At 37.9% G+C, this 15,367-nt stretch overlaps 1 protein-coding gene across 6 annotated transcripts in view; it reads right to left on the bottom strand.

Annotated features, from left to right (window-relative positions):
• PAM (peptidylglycine alpha-amidating monooxygenase) overlaps window positions 1-15,367 on the bottom strand; it is a 164,496-nt gene that overhangs the window by 39,054 nt on the left and 110,075 nt on the right. For 3 of the 6 annotated variants that reach the window (XM_036279562.1, XM_036279563.1, XM_036279564.1), the window contains exon 14: window positions 4,905-5,228. The exons of the other annotated variants lie outside the window; for them this stretch is intronic. In XM_036279562.1, the coding sequence (XP_036135455.1) occupies window positions 4,905-5,228 (324 nt within the window). The remainder of the gene's footprint in view (window positions 1-4,904; window positions 5,229-15,367) is intronic. 6 annotated transcript variants of the gene reach the window in all.

Raw genomic sequence — 15,367 nt, 5'->3', positions numbered from 1 at the left:
ACAAGAACAGAGGTAGTGGTTTGCTTTTTCTATACTTGCAAATTCTCTTCTAGTGAGAAAAAGATGCCTTATTTTGGTCAGGGATTGTTATTCATCTGAGGTAGCAGTAATGACTATAATTAACTAAAACTATAGGGGAAATATTTATACCCACGTCAGAAAGAAAACAGGAACTAATTATAATGTTTCATTTAATGGGAGCGAAGTGAGGAAGAGAGTTAAGACATAACTAGAGCTCAAAAGCACTAGCAAAATGTTTCTTTTTAAATAAGAAAATTAGATCATCATTTTGCAAATAAGATCATCTTGGTCAATTTGTTTGGCTAGAGATTGAGAAAGCATGACCAAAAGTATATACACTTACAGTTATGATTGTAGGTGAGATAATGGGATGACTGGAAAAAAGCAGTCATCTATCTATCTATCTATCTATCTATCTATCTATCTATCCATCCATCTATCTATGAATCTATCTATCTATTTTTTATTTTATTGTGAGGAGAATAACAAAGTGATTAAAACCAAGACTTGAGCAAGTCTGCTGACTTTGAATCTTGGATTCTTGAACTATATTGAAAGAACTTGGATTCTTTCAATGCCTCAGTTTCTTCCTCTCTGGGTGGGTTTATAAATAGGGTCTTGTTATGAGGATGAAATGAGTTAATGCATCTAAAACACTTAGTTTGGCTCATAGTAAGAGTTATGTATGGGCTTGTTTTTATTATTCTCCTGCCAGAGATTTAAAATCAGCCAAATGAATGCCTTACTTTACCCTGGAAATACTGTAAGACTTGAGCCTAGAGGTAAGCATACAGCAAAAATATGTTAAAAGGATGGACTCTAAGTAAAAGTTGTCCATAGCAGTTAAATTAAATCTAAGTGTATCCTAGAATACTTAAAGACTTTGTGAGTTCTCTTATCTATGGAAAGCATCACACAAATACAGATATATTTTTAGATGTGTCTAGTGGTGTAGAGGCTGAATCAGGTTTCCATATACTAGCAAATAGTAGTCCAATCAAATTTGCCAGTGAGAATAGCTAATGTTTTCAGTGTATTGGTCAATGAGTCTAGTTTCCATATGGCAACTGGAATAAAGACACTTAACATTTTGTTTCTATTCTATAATGCTGTTTCAATATAGATATCAAACTAATGGTGAAAATAAAAACTATGTAAGGTGTAAAAAGGAGTGCATTTGCTTCTCAATTACCAAGTTGAGTATTTTCATAGTGTACATCATATTATCACAGACACCTATCAAGGCAGATCAATATTAGCAATCAGTGATTTAAAGAGCCGCAAACTCCTATTATGAAAGAACCCTGCCAACTCATTTTCATAATTTTTCAAATTAGAGTGCCAAATATTGCAGCTTGCCTACACATTGCAAGAAAATTCTCTCATAGATACTGCTTAAATTAAAGTAATTACTATATAGTTCCACTACTTTGGTGTTTAAATGTTTGAAATTTTCATCCAACATGACATTAATAATAGCAATAATAATCACAATTATTGTTAATGTATTACAACATTTATTAAATGTTTTCTATGTGCCAGAGATTGTTCAAAGTACTTTCCATGTATTATCTGCCTAGGGACCACATAATAAACGGTGTTGCTGGATTCAAAGCCAGGCAGTCAGGCCCCAGAGTCTGATGTGCTCTACATCATACTATGGAGTGGTTTTCAAGTTTTCTTTTAGACAAACGGGGGACCACTTGGGGAGGCGCGTGCTGTACTGTGTGCTCGTGTGCATGGGTGGCAGGGAGGCTGTGACTACTGCTTCCCGCTCACGGCATGCTCCATCCAACAGCTGGAAAACCTGTCTGGGCTACCTAAGCCCATCCAGGAAATTTCTGTTTCTAATACTGTTTTCACAATTGTTGGAAGGAGAGTTTTCAGAATAGACTCTGAACCTCACCAAAAGTCATAAAGACAAGACCTAAAAGAAAAGGTGCTGTCTTTGCAGATGGTTGCACTCTTACAGACACATTGAAGACACGGTGCTTAATTGTCGAGTTGCTAGGAACGCCAAGGATTTTCTCAATTCTGCAAAGTGGAAAGACATCGTCCTGTGGTGTTCTTCATGAATATTGGTACCCACTGATACTCAACCCATAATGAAGTAGAAAACTCAACTTTAAAGGTAGCTGTCAGGGTATAGAACCAAGTGAAATTCAGACCAGTCTGAAGGTCCACAAAATGGTGTTGCCTACCAGATTGTCGAGCTGCTCCAATAATTTCACCTTTGAACCCTCAACTCAGGTGGATGGGATCCATCATGATAGCGCAGGTCCAAAACCTGGGAGGGTCAATGAAATCTCAAGTGCTGCTTCTGAGAATGCCACTGTATTGGCTGTGCTAGTGTCATGAACTGGGGCTATCAGAAGAGGGTCCTGCATGGAATTCTCAGCTTCTGGGCAGTGAGGGTCCAGAGCCCCAAGGAGGCGTATCTACACTGGACAAGCAAGACAGCCCCTCTTTGACTGAGCATGACTGTACTGAAGTGTAGAGGACTAGAAGGTGCACATCAGAAGCCTTAAAGTCCAAGTTTTAAATTCACTCTGTGACCTCATTCAAATGGGTTAACTTCTCTAGCTTCCATTCCTTCATGTGAAAATTAATACCTTTACAATTTAGTCTTAGTAATACTCTCATATGAAAAGCTACTTTCTTCTTAGCAGCTAATATATCTCATAGCAAAGCAGGCACTCAGGGAGACTGTTAATTCCTTTGGACCATTAGGGTCCCATTCTCAGCTTTGCCTGGAGTAAAGAAAGGGTATGAGAAAAACAATGGGCGATTAGCCATTAAATTTATTCTCCTTGCTTATACCCTGGGGAATATTCAGGTATTAGACTACTAATATATTTTATTAAGGCATTACATGCTAATAATGTCCTTCTTTTTTTTTTTTTTTGCAAATAAAAGCTTCCTGAGGATAGGTCTTTTTTGACTTACCCCAAGAAATGAAACATCTTCAATTAAAGTTAGATATTACATTGTGTTATGGTAAACAGTGAGAGAGAATTGAAAAGAACTTTTAGAAATAGGTTACCTAAATATGAGTCTTGCAATTTTGCATTCAATTTTGAAAATGTTTTTCAGTCAGAGTAGTGAAATAACACTAAAAAATAAATCATTTCACAAAGGAAACATGCGAATTTCCTTTCTATGATTAGGATTTGTCCTGTAGGTTACTATCCACAGAACCCATTGTTTTGTTTACTTCATTAAAATTCACTCACATAGCTAAAACGAAAGGAAACTTCCTGACCTGGGTCCCAGAGAAACATTTTTCGCCTGGGCACTGCCATTTTGACTGCCTTGGAAAACATGACGAGCCTTGGGAAGTAAACGTATTTCAGGCATTTTAAGAACTTCTTTCTTAGAAAAATTAAGTAGGCTTCAGGAATATAATGTCTTAAGTAAAATTATGATTTTTACATTGACACTTATGATGGCTATAAATGACCAAGATATCATTTCAAATCCAAGAGTAACAAAAAAACACAAGTCATGGAATAAAGCATGCTGCAGCTCTAACATTTAACACTTGGATAGAATTGTCTTCTCACCAGAGGCCCTTTTGTCTTTTATTTCCATGTCATTTGGGTTACAACTTACTGTCCTTAATATAGAGGTCCACCCAGACACCCCAGTCTGTTTATGAAATGGAGAGCGGTGTGGTACACTGTTGATTTGTACGCATCCTACTCAAGAGATGTAACTTACTGTTCTTTGGCAGGGTTCGGGAGTCTAGGTTTTTCATAAGCACCCCAGATCCTACTGCAAGCGGGGCTAGGGAAGACCTCTTGAGAAACACAGTTTTATTAGATAAATTTAGAATCCACTAGAGGAGGGCTAGTGTTTAAATAGGAAGAGGTAAAAATCTGGGTTGCAGTTAGCATCTCCTAGAGACCATTAAGCCCGTCCCAATGGACAAGGATCGAAACTTTCGTGTGAGCAAAAGACACTGCATGCTAATTTTTTCAATTATAAATAATAATCAGCTGGGTGCTGAATAATTTATGGATTCCTGCAAAGCTGTATTGAAAACATCAAGCAGCAGCCTGTGACATTCCAGCCCACGCACGGACAGCTGCCATGCATGGCTATCAGTTACGTTTTTGGAGATTATCTTCACATGCTGTATTATCTGGCTTTCCACATTAGCAAGTAACATGAAACACAGTCAATATCGCAGAGGCCACAACACAATTAAAGACAAAGAGGAGGCATCCATCGTTTGCCGGTACAGAAACCTGAAGGGAACAGGTATTGTCCTCTAATTATGGAAGCCAATCATGGTTAGAAATAAAGATAAGTCTGACAGTTACTCACTTGCTGGAGGTCCCTTCAGAAATAACTACTCAAGTTTCCAATTAAGATAGTAATTAATGATGGAACTTAAGAAATCAAAGTCATAAACATAGTTACAAAGTACAAGTCAACTGAAGGAGAAGACTCCTTTGAGAGGAAGGTAAAACACCTTAATAGAAGGTAGTATATAAGTAATTCATACACTGAAAGTTTACATACCATGTTTTTGAATTTTCAGTTTCTTTCCATGGTGCAAAATGGAGAATGTTGATAAAATAAGAATTGATTACCCTGAATTTCATATGCTATCGTTCCCAACATTATCCAAGCATTTCTGGTCGTGGTAATTCTGGCTCACCAGTTGAATGGAAAATGAATTTATGTAGTATTGAACCAAAACACAAAGAAATACTCCTCAAACCAAGGTGATATCTGAGAGACCAAATCTGAGCAACTTTTTCTAATAAGTCCTTTTTATTGAGTTTTTTCACCCATTAAGTTTTATTCCCTTCAGATTTTGCTAATGTGGATTGCAGCATTTCACATTTTAGTTTTCAAAAAAGCCCTAGACGCACCTCCTGTGTGTTCTGACTCCCAGGTGCCTTCAGCAGGTAGGGGCTGCTGCAATGAGGACACACTGCTCCCTGCTGGCCTCAGAGTGGATTCTAGTCTGTGGAATTTGTGAATTCTGTCTCTGACAAGAACTGCATTGCCCCTCTCCTCACGCTCGGCACTCTCTCTTGCGTCAGATCGACCCAGGTCCTTCTTTTGGACTACATTTGCAATCTCAGCTACCAGATCTGACTCTGATTCTGCCTTTTCTGTAGGATTATATTTATGTACATGAACAACATCTTCCCTTTCTCCTAGAAGCTTGGAAAGCAGTGAATAGAAATCACCTGTGGAAAAAAGAGAAGAGATAAGGGGTGGAGGGGTTGATAAAATTGCAAAGTTTACACAATTTTGTGCCTTAAAAATAAGTGAAAGAGAAGGTTACTCTCAAACTTTCAAGCACGAAGGGGAAAAAAGAGATGACTCTCCAGAAAACAAAACAAACAAAAAATAAGATAATTCACATTTCATTTTATGTACCACCGATTTCTTTCTGTTATCTCAGGAGCTAACCATACTGGATAACCTCTATTAGCTTTTTATTAGAAACAAAATAATGCATATATGATTGTATTGCACTTGCACTTTTCATTTTTTTTTTTTAATCCTCACCTGAGGATATTTTTATATTAATCTTCAGATAGAGCTGTCGATTGGCTGCCACCTGCACAACCCCAACCGGGGCTGGGGACAAACCACCACCAAGGTACGTGCCCTTGGCTGGAATCAAACCCAGGACTCTTTGTTCCGGGGGCGACACTCTTACTGCTGAGCCATACCGGCCAGAGTGGCACTTGTACTTTTCAAAAAGTGGTTTTCACAGTATAGGTGGATTGACTTAGAAGTTAGATTGATTTAGATTAATCAGATTTCTAAAATAAAATACTATCAACAGCTACAAAAGAAAACAGTTATCTTTACAGACAAACCCTTTGAGAGTGTCCTTAAAAGCCTATTAAAGTATAATCCGCAAGAAATTAAATGTGTGTTTTTGAGCAGGTGTTACAAAACACAAGAAATCTAACAGCTATGAATCGACTTAGCAATTAGAAAACCAAAGTTATATTGTCATTATGTTAGCAGTGCTACTGTAAGTAGCTCGTGTTCATTTTAAACAAGAAATGAACAAATTCTAGACAATTTCATGTTGGAAGAATACTTTTTAAATCAGCTACACACACAAAAAAGATTTTAACAAACTAATATAATTAGAATGATTTATCACTAACATGTATTCCATGTCTTCCTATACTAAGGAGTAAACTTGGATAGGATACTCTAATTCCATGAAAATAAATTATTCATAAAGTATTATGACAGGTATAAAATATGACCACGGAAAGTTCATGAGGCATTTTAATCTTCATCATTTACATGTATGGCTTCAAGTCCATTTACATCAGCTGTGTGAATGAGAAACATATGTATGTTCTCAACAGAAACACAAATCTGATTTCCTCAGCCAAGCCCAAGGAAACCCACAGCTCCCCCTTTTCCTTACTCAAGTATCTTAAGTCCTGCTAATGACATTACGACGACTATGGAGTCCTGCTGCTTGTTTTAATTACATTTCCAACACCATCAGGTAACATTTGTAAAATCTTTCTTATGATCATTAGGCCATGAAAATGATAACTGGTTTAGTCATGATACATTTCACTACAGAATATGTTATTAAGAAACTGGTGCGAGGGGATGTGAAATCTTTCCAAAATGATGCTCAAGCGGTCCTGTCATGTTTATAAATATTCTTGGGCGAATGATTCAAAGCAGGTTTCCAATTCTTGCCCATGAAAGCAGCTTATCCCAGGTGAAATCTTCAATCAGAAAATAATTACCAAGCAAAAGGGCCAATGTCAGTAAAATGAACAGAGCAAATTATAGCTCAAGCGAATCGGCTAGGCCGCAGTGGGATTCTACCTCACAAAGGAGAAATCATTTCATTGCTCCTAAGTTCTGCCCCACACAATAAATAATAGTTTAATATGCTGTGGTACAATGAAACATTTTACATAAAAAACAAAATACAAGATTATTTCGGGGGTGGAGAAACAACATAATTTTAAAATTGGAATCAATGCCTAATGGCTCATACTGATGGAGGAACATAGGCTCACAACCATGCATACAGTCATTCAGGTGTGTCAGTAAAAATCTAAAGTCTACGGTAAAATACCAAATACAGAGCACTCAGTTCCTTTGAGATCACTCACAATTATCATTAGGTTAGGAAAACAAAAATTTAACAGTATAACAGGCTTGGCCGCAGACAGGTTGCACAGGTCTTGTGAGAACGTAGCTTCAGAGATGCCTCTCTATAAATGGCGTGTTGCATGGGACAGAGACCACTAGATGGCTATCTCTTACGTTCTATGCATAACCCAGAAAGGGTGTTCTCTCTCTCTCTCTCTGATGTATAAAGTATATAGAATTGTACGATTTAACTGTTTTTCTTCGTCATATTATGATCCTGATTCGGAAATATATCTAATCTTGAGTGTAATGGATGGAGTAGAATAAAAATGGAGGAAGTTGTGTGGTCTTTGCCCCAATCTCACCTCTCAATATTCCTCTTTCTTTCCAGGCGTAAAGGACTTTCAGTTCCTTGAACATCAACTCTAAGATGTTGTTTCTTCTTCTGGGACATTCTCTCTCCAGTAATCAACTCTCTCCTCAACCTCCAGATAGTACTTAGGCATTACTTATTTCCAAGAAACCTTCCTTGACTATCAGATTAGGGGCCCCTACCATGCACACTCCGGCACTCTGGTGTTTCCCTGTACCGTTACTGCCCGATGTCTGGTGTATATTTCACACTAGTGTTTGCATTAACCCTGATGCTTATTAGCTACTTGTGCCTTTAAGTAAGTTATTTAACCTTATAAAGACAATGACAACCACCTTTAGGAATTGTTTTGTGGATTAAAAAGAAGATGATTGTTAATGCAATGTGCCCAGTCCAATGTATATCAGAAAATAGATACTACAACTGTAGCTATTATAATTACCAATGAAAGATAAAACTGTAGTTATAACATGCATCTGCTTCAATCTACTGTTTACCTAAAGTATAAATAAAAATCAGTTCTTATTTCATATTCAAGAATTGGACTTTTCATAATGGAAAAAAAATAAACCTTTAATGTATAGCCCTCTATTTTCTCAGGTCACTACAGCTGCCGTAGCAACGTGTTTCCTAGCTTTGCCAAGGAGGTTGCCTCTGCACTTTCTCCCTCTATTTTCTGAATCAGTTTTTGGAGAAAGAACTATCCCCACTCCAGTGTTCTGGACGCCAGCCCCCCACCCCCAGCACCCTCTGGAGCCGTTCCTTCTGCTCTCTCTTCTTTTCTAATACTTCTTTGCCAAAGACTTGACTCGTAGGCTAGAACACACTTTCTCTGCGCTGACCGTGCGTGGTTGTGGAGGTGAGGAGAGACCCTCCTCTGACACATGTCTTTCAAGCTTTTCCATCTCCCCCCTCCCTTTAACAAGTTCCAACACTGCCCGAAAGAGCTTTCTGTGACGATAAAAATATTCTGTACCTGCGCCGACCAACTTGACAGCCACTAGACACCTGGGGCTATTGAGTACTTGTAATGGGGCTAGTGTGACAAGATTTTAATGTTTAATTTTACTTTTAATTTATATTTGAATTTAAATAGCCACATGTGGCTAGCGTCTATCACACTGGACAGTGCTGGGCTATAAAAACTGCTACATCCTTCCTCACATCCGCCTCCTTTCCTCAACCAAAGGTATCTATTCCCACTTCTTATTTCACCCCTGCATGACTCCTGCACAAGTTGCTTAAGAGCTTATAGTTGCAGAAGCCAAGAGACTCTTTATCTTGACCAACGGGGGCAGTAGGTCCCCCTTATAACATTGTTCTTTCCAGACCATCGCCACCTACTATCTTTGCTTTCTCTTATTCTGCTGCCCGACATATGAAAATGCTGGTGTTTTCTGAGGTCTATGTCTGGTATACTTTTCTTTTCTAGCTCAGCTACTCACAAGGTTTAAGCTGCTACTTCCAGACAAATGACGCTCAGATCTGGAGCTCTCCAGCATCAAACTGGTATCTATAACTGCCGTACAAAAATTTCCCTCTGGGTGTCTGTTTCACAGGAATCTTGAACTCAGCATGTCTGAAACGGAGCTCTTAAATCTCTCCCCATCACTTATCTGTTTACAGTCTCTCTCTCTCAGTGACGGAACTGATTTTGAGTCAGTCAAGCCAGAAATGAGGTTCCTCCCTCTCTCACCCTTGAATCAGAGTCAACCAATTCATTATGCTGAGTGGTCCATACCACTTCTCCCCACCCCCACCTCCCCTTCTCACTTGATAGTCTTATCACCCTCTGATTGGCAGGCTCAAAGACCCTTCCCTTCCTTCCTTGGAACAGACCCTCATCTCTGCCTTCAATGTCCAGAATGGTACTAAAGCTGCTCTACCTGTGGAATTGACTTGTCATTGATGGTGGCCTGGCTCCTCTGGTCACCCGTAAGGTATATCCCACCTTTTCCTCAGCTCTGTCAACTTGTGTATATCAGGCTGGTATTCTCGGTTTTATTCTGGTCCCCACTGCTAAGGTAACCATATAGTTTATTTCCCAAACCGGGACACACATGAGACGAAAGGGGTGTTGTCAATATTTACTCTAGGCATGAGCTGGGACAGTTCTGGAAAAACTGGCATGTATTATTGTCTGACCTATTGTTGACAGAGATAACATACAAAGAATTACTTTATAAACTACACATGACAATAATGGTAATAGCAGCTAATATTTTTTGAGAGCTTAGCATGACCCAGTCACTTTGCTGAGTGCTTAATACAATTTAACACATTTAATCTCCATGAAATCCTTATTGTCTTCATTTCAGATGAGGACATTAATGGGACAGTACTAATCTGCCCAGCTGTTAGGAAGATGAGCTGGGATTCGAAGGAGACAGCCTGACTGGGAGCCGACTCGCTAACTGATCACCGTACTAAATCCAGGTCCCCTCTCTTTTCTGTACTGGCTAATAAACTCTTTCCTGTGAATTCACCTCAGACCTGTCAATCTTACTATGATGAATGTTTTTAATGAACTGTCTTCTGAGCTGAGGTACTGGGTTTACTCTGTCACTGAACAAGTTTCTTTCTTGTCCTATCCTGGCTTGTCTTCTCCTTATTATAAATAAAATGCTTGGAAACTAGTCACTACATACATAACCTAGTGATTTGCACAAAACTGGCCTAAAGAATAGTAATTGGTTTTCTTGGATGTGATAAAGTAGAAGAGTTTTCTCTTCGTTTTAGTGCTTTGTACTTACCACTATACTTTACATGTATTATAAAATTTTTAAGAGGTTCTAGAAATACTTTTTATACACTGAAATTACCTGGGAAGGGACAAGTGGCAAGGTCTAAATGTGATTTTATATAAAAAATAAAAACCTCTCATTTCTCATTCAATGTCATATTTCAAGTGATTAGTACTATTCCTATACTCAATCAATGATTCTGGAATAAATAATGACTTGTTAAAAAGTCACCCCTAGTTTCTGCATCAGTAGAGGTAAAAATATTTCCATGATGATTTTAAGCTGCAGTGAATCTCTTTTCTTTCTTTTTCTCACTCAAACTTTGACTTGTACCTTATGAAATGCAGAACTGCTCTAAGTCTTTTCAGTAATTTGACTGAGTGGGTTTGGTATTTGGAAAACCCAACTGCGGTAGCAGCTAATGTGTCAGGAGAAGGAATGCAGCATAGTTACAAGAGAATCTAAAATACTGCCAATTAAACTCCAAGTTTAAAAGTTGTGTACTTGCAATAACTTCTTCATGCCTCAACGGGCATTTTTCTATTTAGTAGGGGTCACTTCCTATTCCCTGCCATCAGCATGGACATTTTTTCTTGTTTACTTTTAGGAATATGGTGAGAGCAAACTAAAATAAATGGAAACACACATTGAAAAAAAATGCCCCATGAGGTTCTTTTTTCTTTTTTTTTTTTAAATAAATGCTTTAAGATTATTGGATGAAAAATATATGTATCACTACTTATAGACAGCATAAAATATTAAATGTGGGGGCATTTTTATTTTTCAAATGATCAAGTATCTCTTGGTAATCTTTCAGAATATAAACTCCCATTTCCCACATATATCACTAGTATTTCTTTACTTAAAACAAATAGCTCTGGTTACTGCTTATTGCTCTGTGATTTCTGTGGTATAAAGAGAGTAAGTAGCTTGTTCATCAGCAGTTTAACCACTGACAAGTATGCCAAGTAGCTGAGCCGAGAGAGCTAGGAGGAATGAAAAAAATAAAAGCATTTCTTTTTAGATTTTAATGTTTCGCTTTATGACTCCGTCATGGGTGACTTTTCCTTCTGGTTAAAGTCTATTTGTTTTATTGACTATTTACTTATTACTAACCCACAACATTTATCCTACTAGCCTTAGAGAAATAAAACACAAGATCATGATGACCAGCTCAGGGATAAAAAAATAAAGTGAGCTTTTTTCCTCTTACAGGACTCATCTGATTGAAAAACAAACAAAAGTTACTTTAAAAAAATAATAATAAATGAGACAAATATTTAAAACGCAGAGAAATGAGAAGATGAGGATTTTTGCAACTACCACACACACAGATCTGTGTCAGAAAGCCCAACCATGTGATAAATGATCATTCACATCTGCCTATTCTGTTATTAGGAAATCAATTCAAAACAGCATTCACTCAGCTTCCCAGAGCCTGGCGGGGGGGGGGGGGGGAGTGGGGGGTAGAATAGTGTTTGATAGATGAGTTCAATAAATAAACACTTGTGAGCTGCTCATAAATCAGAGCCCACCGGTAAATTTTTAGTGAATGGGAACACACACAGGAATTGTATCTCCTATAAAAAAGCAAGGTGGTATTGAGAGTGCTTAGAATTCGCGAGGAAGATGCTATTAAAATCATTTGTACTTTATTAAGGAATGAAGGGAGTCTCCTACTTTGAACAAAGCAAAGACGTAGAAATTTTAGCTACTAAGCCTCACCTTTGTTTCGCTGTTCTCATGGTCTGCTGTTCGTTTACAGTAGACCACAGTCATTTTAACTTGCAGCCTTGCTCCCTTTATTTGATAGAACATGCCAATGATAATTCATTTTTGTTAGCATAAAACCACTGTGAAATTACTCTGTTTCACAGAAGGTGTCTGAAGACCTTTAACTACCTGGGGTCATGAAGTGTTTTCCCTCTACAAATTGTATTTTTGTCATATTCTCCCTGTCTTGGGAGTAGAGTGGCTCGTGTTGACCTTTGAGTAGAAAGATTGATTTTATGAGGGCACGAAGACTACAATGAGAGGAGTTTGGAGCAAACTGAATAAAACATGTTTAAGGCCCTTTCCGCAGGAAAAGAAATGATGTCCAGAGCATAATGTACAATAACAAGGACATCCTGGGATTATAGAATTTGACTTGCAATTCTACCTTGAGTTTTTTTGTTGTTTTTTTTAATACGTCGAACCTTCTCAGCACAACTGACATAAATTTCAATGCTGCAACTATACTCTGAATTTTAAAGGAGGGAAACACTCAAATTCAGAATTCTTCAATACAGCGGATAAGCCTTTCAGTTTCAGCCCATATGCCTTGCCTAAACAGTGTTGATACAAAGCTCATACATGAGAAGTCGTAATGCATAAAGAGTAAAGGGGATGTAGAAAACATGCTTTCGCTTCCTCCGAGTGCTAACCACTGCCACGTAAGTGAGGGGTAAGCGCGGCGTGCCGGCTCTGGAACCCGTCAGTGCCGTCGTCCTCATTCTGTGTCGTCTCCTAGGGTTCATTCCCTCTGCCCAGAATCACTGTCTAGTTGGGTTTTATTGTTTAGCTTAGTGTACTTATTACATACATAAATAATTCTTCACTTACGATGTTTTAAAAGACGAGAACATTTCAGTTTGTTTTGAATATTTATTAGTGTTGTTTTGCAGGAAGGCAGGCGTAATCAAGTCATTCACAGATAAGATCACCTATAGGCAAATAGTCTATTTCCAAACAGTTCGGGTAGGGATATTATGCAGTCTTTAAAAATTATGCCTGCCAGTGTACTGAATGGGAGAAGACATACATATGATAAGGGGGTAATATTGAAAATTTATAAAGAACTCATATGACTCAACACCAAAAAACAAACAATCCAATTAAAAAATGGGCAGAGGACCTGAGCAGACAATTTTCCAAAGAGGACATACAGATGCCAGTAGACATATGAAAATATGTTCAACATCACTAATCATCAGAGAAATGTAAATTAAAACCACAATAAGATAACACTTTCCACCTGTCAGAATGGCTATCATCAATAAGCCAAAAAACAACAGTGTTGGCAAGGATGTGGAGAAAAGGGAACCCTAGTGCACTGCTGGTGGGAATGCAGATTGGTGCAGCCATTATGAAAAATAATATAAAGGGTCCTCAAAAAATTAAACATGAAACTGCCTTATGATCCAGCAAATCTACTTCTGGGAATATCTCTGAAGAAACCCAAACACTAAATCGAAAGAATATATGCACCCCTACGTTCACTGCAGTGTTATTTCAATAGCCTAGATATCCATCAATAGATCAGTGAATAAAAAAGTGGTGTATGTATATACAATGGACTATTTACTTGGCCATAAAAAAAGAGCAAAATCTTACCATTTGCAACAGCATGGATGGACCTACAGGATATTATGCTAAATGACATAACTCAGTCAGAGTATGACAAATACCGTATGATTTCACCTACATGTGGAATCCAAAGAACAATATAAATGAACAAACAAAACAAAAACAGACTCATAGACACAGAGAAAAGACTGATGGTTGCCACAGGAGAGGGAGGTTGGGGAAATGGGTAAAAAGGAGAAGGGATTGCTCTGGTCAGTTTGGCTCAGCAGTTAGAGCATCAGCCTGTGGATCAACGAGTTGTGGGTTCAATTCCAGTCAAGGGCACGTACCTCCCGGCCCTGGTTGAGATCATGTGGGAGGCAACCAATTGATGTATCTCTCTCACATTGATGTTTCTCTTTTTCTCCCTCTCTTTCACACTCTACCTGGAGATAAATAAAAAAATATCCTCGGGTAAGGATTTAAAAAAAAAGGTGAAGGGATTAAGAAGTAAAAAGTTGGTAGTTACAGAATAATCATGGGGATGTAAAATACAGCATAGGAAATACAGACAATAATATGGTAATATGGTGCCAGATGGGTACTGGGAATAGTATGGGGAACACTTATATGATTGTCTAACTACTATGCTGTGCACCTGAAACCAATACAAAATTATATTGAAAGTAAACTGTAATTGAAAATGAAACTGTCAATAATTTTAAAAATTGTGCTTAGCAATAATTTTTACAGTAGGAGGAAATAGTCAAGAAATAATACTGTTAAAAAGAGAATAAAACTATGGATGTATTTTGATTTAAATATTAAGATAATGTGCCTATATGGATGATCATATTTCACACACAGATACATGTATATGCCCATATTTCTAGGGCTTATGTATGATTTTTACTTGCTTCTTCATACTTTTCTGCATCTTCTATATTGAGTATTATTTTAAAAATCAGTCGAGGATTATGTTTTAAAAATCCATGCAGACTTAATTAAAGTCTCATTAAAATGCTTCCCATTGCTGCATGATCCAGATAACCTGACAGGTAAAGCTGTCCTAGAATGAGGTTCTTCTGGTGTCTCCACGATCACATCTTTTGAGATAGAGGCTGACATACATTTGCCTTACAGCAGTTTTGGTGCAGAAGGAGCAGATTAGGCGAGGATACCACAGAAGGTTAATGTGTTGTTTCTAAGCACAGGCTGAGCTGCATGGATTTGCACAGCTCAGATATTTCTTTCAAACTCTAGTTAATTTCCGATCAAAATGAATACTCCAACAAAAATTAATGGCTAGAGATTTTAGTGATAAGAACTTCAAAGAAAAGAAAATACTTATATTGCTCCTGGAGAAACAGAGTATTAGACAAACCTATGTTAAATGGATCACTGGTCTGCTTTGAATTTCCCCTCTGTGTTAGAGGTAACCACCACCTCCTGCCCATTGGAGGCACAGCTACATTTCTTTTTCTCAGCTTCTGAAATATGAGTATTACTTTTTTCTTTGCTACCTTAATACAGGTTGTCCTTCTTTCCAACATGTTCATTATATATCTTCACTTTCATTCCTCCTATCTGCTTTCCAATGTTTTATTTATTTTTATTTTTTGGTATGTGCCCCTAGCGGGAACCGAACCCAGGACTCTCTGTGGTCTGCAGGTCGATTCTCCAACCACTGGGCCAAACCAGCCACGGCTGCTTTCCAATGTTTTAAAACACAAAGTAAAAAATACTGTTTGATTTATTCATGTAGAACTATATTATTAAGGCACTGCCC

Source organism: Molossus molossus, unplaced genomic scaffold, assembly GCF_014108415.1.
Source record: "Molossus molossus isolate mMolMol1 unplaced genomic scaffold, mMolMol1.p scaffold_m16_p_3, whole genome shotgun sequence".
Lineage (NCBI taxonomy): Eukaryota > Metazoa > Chordata > Mammalia > Chiroptera > Molossidae > Molossus > Molossus molossus.
This window is presented reverse-complemented; position numbering and strand designations above follow the sequence as displayed.